The sequence below is a fragment of the Nematolebias whitei genome, chromosome 8 (genome assembly GCF_014905685.2).
Source record: "Nematolebias whitei isolate Nwh7 chromosome 8, NemWhi1, whole genome shotgun sequence".
Classification (NCBI taxonomy): Eukaryota; Metazoa; Chordata; class Actinopteri; order Cyprinodontiformes; family Rivulidae; genus Nematolebias; species Nematolebias whitei.
The window spans coordinates 28,335,919-28,342,379 of record NC_056505.1 but is presented as its reverse complement, the minus strand read 5'-3'; the positions used below and the strand labels follow the sequence as shown (position 1 = coordinate 28,342,379).

General features: G+C 43.1%; 1 protein-coding gene across 1 annotated transcript in view; it reads right to left on the bottom strand.

Moving 5' to 3' along the window:
* The window catches only part of rorb (RAR-related orphan receptor B), a 94,768-nt gene extending 88,363 nt beyond the window's left edge, over positions 1–6,405 (bottom strand). Inside the window, exon 1 of the mRNA XM_037681138.1 lies at positions 6,122–6,405. Coding sequence (XP_037537066.1) covers positions 6,122–6,128 — 7 coding nt within the window. The 5' untranslated portion in view covers positions 6,129–6,405. The remainder of the gene's footprint in view (positions 1–6,121) is intronic.
* Positions 6,406–6,461: the final 56 nt, after the last annotated feature.

Below are 6,461 nucleotides of genomic sequence, written 5' to 3'. Positions count from 1 at the left end.
TATATATATATATATATGTATATATATATATATATGTATATATGTATATATATATATATATCAACTTGTTGAAAGTGTAATTTACTGGGCAGACAGGTAAAATATAGCATCAAGTGATGAAGTACTACCCACGTTTTGACCATTTCTACTAATGAACACAAACTTTTTTGGGAAATAAAATTAGAAATCAGGTTTCCTTAAACTACATTTATTTGATATTCCACATCATGTTTAATATAGATCCAGTGGCGACATTAACGTGTTAAGACCTAAATAAAAGCAAATCTGCATGCATTTCGAGCCCTTTCAATATTTTACCATACCATACCATTTTATTTATAGAGCACTTAAAACAGCTACAAGACCAACCAAAGTGCTGTACAGACAGAACAACAGGTAACGCACGAAGCAAAATACAAAATGAAGTAAATCAGAAATACAGACATAAAAACGATGCAGATAATGACGACAAACCAGTGTGGAGCATACAGGTTCAAAACACAGATCCTCTGGTGTTGAATGCTACTGAATAGTTGTGAGTTTTTAAAATAAAATAAAAAATAAATTAAATTTTTTAAATTTTGATTGTTTTGTGAATTCATGCCTGTATGATTTTCCAGACGTGCATTTTCTGTCATATTTTTGCCTTCAGTTTAAATTCCTGCAGCCTATTTCTAAAGCCTCTCACTGCCTTTAAGTGTGTACTTGTAGCACTTTGAAGTACTTTGTCTAATTTATTTTGCGTGATGATATAAACTGATGTATTTGCAACAGAGGGTTTCTATTTATAAGTATTTACATAACACCTGTCAGGAGCGGCAGAGCACCTAAACAGGCAGTCTCAGAGAGTAAACGCTGCTAAATGAACAGGCTCTCATTTAGCTTTTTGTTAGTTTTAAACAGCATCAAACATGTGAGTGTGAGTTTTTCCAGCGCGTTCATTCAAGTGAGTGTGTGTGAGCATGCACATGTGTGATCGCATGTGTGCGTCCTCTCCCAGGGATGGCCGCTAATAGCTCGCCTTGGGCAACAATTTAACTCAGCCTAACAAGGTTCTCCCCAAAGTGGCCCCAAGGGCATCTCTCACAGAGGCAAATTGATCACAAAGACTATCGCACGGCTCGGCTCGGCTCGGCCCAGTCTGCTCTGCTCTTCACCCATTCTCCCTAGCTCTCCGTCTCCAGTGGGAAGATTTAACTGAATGTCTTTTGAATGTTAAATCTGAAACGAGAAAGTGAAAAGCTTCAGCAGCAGCAGACTTGGTTTCCTAACTGCACTCTCTTTGTGGATGTTACTTAAAACCAACACCATGAACACACACACACACGCACACACACATTTAGAAGATGCATCCAGGAAGAGGCAGAGAAAGGAAGGAAGAGCCAAACAGGCCTTCCTTCAATGAGATTACTAGCACTAAAACAGTCTAATCTCGGTCATTAAGAAAAGATGCCGCAGCAGGTTAAGTCATATTATTGGCTTATTGTAGACGGTGTGCGCCGTGTTCACCTGCTCGTGTAGAACACCTTCACAGGAGAAACACGAGACAACCACTGTGCACAGGAATCATTGCTGTACCTCCAGTGTCACAACAGGGAGGCCAGTTCTACTTTTTCAAAGCAAAAATAGACACGTCAGCTGTTTTTCGATCCTCCATGTTGTTTTGGTGAAAGCTTTAATCAAATAAAGTAAAAAAAAAAAGAGTGTTTCATGCAAAGTTCAGTGTGAAGCCCTTTTAAAAACACGTTTTTATGTTGCTGCACATTCTACGAAGCTTGGAATGTTACACATTTGCGCACGTCCACTCTCTTGAGTTTATAAACTAATCTGCTCTCAGCTAACGTCTCGTTTGTGAGCGTGGACTTTGGACGCTGCTCTCGCAGGTCCTTGTGTTGCTCGTTGCTCGGTGAGGCTGCAGCGAAGACGTGTAATCTGAGGACGCGACCGTTTGCATCTTTATGAGTATGCGCGTGTGCAAACGTGCATGCAGGTAAACACAAATTAGGTGTTTTGTTTTGGCCGCACACCCTCCTTGTTCTTTTGCATTGCACACACACTCTTGCTGAAGCAATTGTGCCATTATGTAACTCTTTTACATCTCAGCCTGTTTCATTATCTCACTCGTGCTCTGCTTTCTGTTCGCCTGCTCCTTGAATTTGTCACTTTTTTTATAATCTGGTCAAAACGGCTAATAAGATCAGATTTGCTTACTTCATATAGTCACATTTTACTTTCTTTGCACATGATAAATAAAACCATTAGTCACTGAGCTGAGTGTTTTGATTTTGTATTAAATGAGCTCGGCTTGGAGGCTCTAACCTGAAGTTTACTGTTGTCTGACATTAAAGTAACTAGCTGCACTTTATATTTCAGCCTACAACTTTAAATTGATCACAATAATGTGATACATCTTTCTTTTTCTTTATGTTTTCCACAAATACCTCTCCAATATATTTTTGTCTTGCTGGTCATTGTTCTTAGCTCAGATCACCGCCATACGCCCCTTGCTTTTTTTTTTTTTTTTTTACTTCAGTCTCAATCAGACAAAAAAAGGTGAATATTCAGTATTATGAGTCAAATGAGACGTGCTGCCTTTATATTTGAATAAACCTCCTGAAACAGAAGGAGCTATCAGACGTCTCTCATGCTTCAAGGGAGATTTGGAGTTTAGCAGCGGTTCAGGCTCAAATTCCTCCCGGTGAAAAAGAAGTGGAGACTTAAACCGAAGCACGCTTTGTTCATATTAAGACTTGGAAAAAGACAAAACTGAAACTAAAAAAAAAAAAGAAAAGCAGTTTGCTCAGACTAGACACCCTGATGGGGATAAATCCAACATACGGCTGCACGCTGAGCCCATGCTAAACAAACAGGAGCTGTGATAGCGACTCAGCTGGACCGTCCAGGCCACACGCAGCGTGCACCTAACGGGCGCCTTGGAAAAGGTCAGGCAGACGCTCCTAACTGTAGGCGTCTGGAGACGGGTGTGGAGGCGGTGGGAAGTGAGTCCTGACTGTGAAGTTGTGCAAGTTTCGTCCTCAGTCAGTAAATGGAGTTGAGGATTAACATTGTAGCCTGCATGGGCTTGGGGTAATCTCTCCTCTCTTCTTACATAACACCGAGCCATTAGTCAGCACAAAAAACAACAACAATAAACGAGACAAACAACAGTCCTGGGCTGGAAAACTGACCACAAGCACAGCGGCGCTCAGGCCAGGTGCCCACTGTTGTGTGCAATAACTGAATTGATGGCAACAATGAAAAGCGATGATTTGCTTAAAATAACAACTCGATAATCCGTTTGGACCGATGAAGCTGAGTGGACTGGCTTATTAATAACTATTAGTGCTTCAGTTCAGGTTTCATGAGCTATTGTGCGCAAATATGGACAAAATGCTTCAAACTTTGTGTTGCTTACATAAACCAAAACGTGCTGAAACTTAAGTTTTATTTTTCTGCTAAAATTTAATGTTCATCAGTAAATTCAGCCTAAAGTTGTCCAAGTCCCGTTCCATAGATTTATCAGAACAGACCGCTTCCGTTGGCGTTGACTAAAAATTGATCCCGGGACGCGTTTGAGCCGGTCAAATCGATGCTCACACAAGCCGCCAAAGCAGAGCAGGATGGGCCTAATTCTATTGGCATGAGGCCGTCAAGCGTAGTTTAGCAGCTTTTTGTGTCTGCGTGTGTTTCAGAGCTCGCTGCTTTTGCATACGAGCTCAGAGACGGCTCCCAGGTTAATATAAATATCGTGAGGGAATGGACTTTTCTTACTTTGAAAGTGCTGGTCATCCCTCTGTGACTACTTCCCTGTTGGTTCAATCGTATGCTGAGAAACTGTGATTGACACATGTCACTTTTAGAGATCAAACTGCCAGCACGTCTCCTCTCTTCTTCTTCTTCGCTGCCTCGATCATTGAACAGTTTCACCTGTCTGACCCCGGCAGAGTTGAAAAGCTCTTTTAGGCTTACAACGCTAACACTCTCTCTTTCACACACACACACACAGACACACACACACACACACACACACACACACAGGCATCACTCAGAAAAAAAAAAGTAGTGACACATAAAATAAGTCAGCAGTGAATCCGTGTTCATCCAGTAAACGAACACTGTGTGTGTTTTTTAGTCTTTAGCAGAAAAATCTGTTTACGCCTCGAGCTCATATTGATTATAACAGATTAAAACATTTGATGTACAGATTAAATAGATCAAATTAATCTGGAAATATTGTCCTTTTTTAATCGCATGGCTTGAGATTGGAGTAAAAATATCTCACCGTGGTAGTAAAATTGACGTAAGCTGTTAATTATATACAATTACAGCTCTTCTAAATATTGGCGCACGTGAAAGTAGACAGCTACTGGATCACGTTGCACTTTAAATTCAGCGATAACAATCCAATTTAAAAATGATTCTGAATCGTCTCGAAAACATGTACGATACTTGTGTTTGTCTGAGGTGGTGACAAAGTCCTTATTACTGTGCGAGTTGTTTTTGCGGGCGATGCGGTGACATCATCTCGGGTCAGGGCTTCAGGAGTTGTAGCTTTTGTAAAATGTTAATTACCACGGCTCATGAGAGGCCTCCATTTTTTATAACCTTGGTTGTGAGCACATTTCTGTGTAAGGGCAGCCGAGACTACGCACACACAGGTTGGGAGAGGGGGCCGCAGCCCACACTGATTTAATTCTATCTGACAAAACCCTTTGGGGCGTGAGGAAGATGGAGAGAGAGAGAGAGAGAGAGGGAGTGGGAGAAAGAGGGAGAGACAGGCTGAAAGAGGGGTGAGGGAGACGCTTCGGGGGCCTCTTCTTCCATCCATGGCTATAAAGTAAAAGCTTTTGGTATCCCCCCCCCTCAAAGAAAAAAAAACCAGAAAGGCCTCCCGTGCACGAGAGTGGACGCATGACCCATTAGAACGCAGATAAAATACAAGGTGGATGACAGAGGAGTTTGTCATGGGATTACAGGAGGAGGAGGAGAGATGTGAGGAGGGGGGGTCGGCCTTCTCAGGGTTTTACATGCCCAAGGTTTGATGGCCCGAAGCTGAAGCAGCAAATAGTTTCATATATGATGGATGGAGAGAGATTTAAACTTTTATCTACAGCTGAATGTTGTTAGTTTTTTTTATTTCTCCTGTTTCATGTAAATATTGTTCCTATCGATCTGTTTTTACGTGCTGCTCTTCGTTCAGCTGCTCCCTTCTTCAGGGGGTCACCACGATTCTTACACAAGATTTACCAGCAGTTTTACACTGGACGCCCTTCCTGACAAAACCTGGGCTCAAACCTGCGGCCTCAGGATTACGGGACCACGCCACCGACCACCAAGCTACCACAGCCATAAATTATTTATTTATTTATTTATTCTTGCGTATATTGACAATATTCATCCTCTGGCCAATAACTGATCAATTACGCACCTTTTCAACAAAAAAAGTCACTATATTGTCATAAAGTGTTTGAGTAAATAATTAAAATGTTCTTTTCACATCACACAAACATGCTGACCCTTTAGGACTCACATGCATGTGAAGTTTTAACATTCGGACCAGAAGGAATTCTCTAAATTAAACTTTTTTTAACATCTTTTACTAAACAATTTAAACCTAAAAGAAAAAAGACTTTAAGTCTGAATTTGAAGCATCAAGCTGCTGAGCAACTTTTAACTTTGCATCAAACAAATATTAGAAAACAACTAGAAGAAAAAAAATCCAGAGAAGGTTTAAATACAGAGAAACACCTAATTTACTTCTGCGTGTCGGTGCATCTGAGAGCGCGCGCACAACACGCTGACACTGGAGCTGGACGTCCATCCACACTGCGCGTGGAGGAGACGCACCCAAGCTGACCACAGCTCTGACCCGGGATAAAACGCACGGTGAGCACATAATCTCAGATTGAGATGTGGAGTCGTCCGCCACTTTTTAATCTGTGACCACGGACCTCGCGTGGGGTTCGTTTAAACCCGAGTCCACGCAAACAGAAATCAACTTTTCTTCCCTGCTGCGAGGCAGAGACGGTGCAATCAGCCGTGACAGGTGTCACAAAGTGACGACATGGAGACGGGACTCAACTTGAGCCTGACGGAGGTGACGCGCGTGCAGGAGTCTTACCTCGCATCGTGTGGCTGGAGCTGGTGCGGAGGCTCGCTTCCCAACGCAGCAGTCATGAAGAAATACAAATAAACGCTTTAGAGAGGGGGTGGAGGGGCTGCTGGTCCTCGTTTTAACAACAACAACAAGGATGGAGAGAGCGAGGATGGCGTGAATCCACCGGCGGCCCTGAGTGGGAGCGCGTGTGCGCTAAAAGCATCCCAGAGCGGGGCGCGTGCAGGCGGGCTGGGCTCGGTCGGACTGCGCTGGTCGAGCGGCGGCTCTCCTCATGACATCTGCGCTCTCACTCCGCGGGAGGTTTCACTGCTGCCTGTCTGCGGGCTGGGGGGGGGGGGGGGGG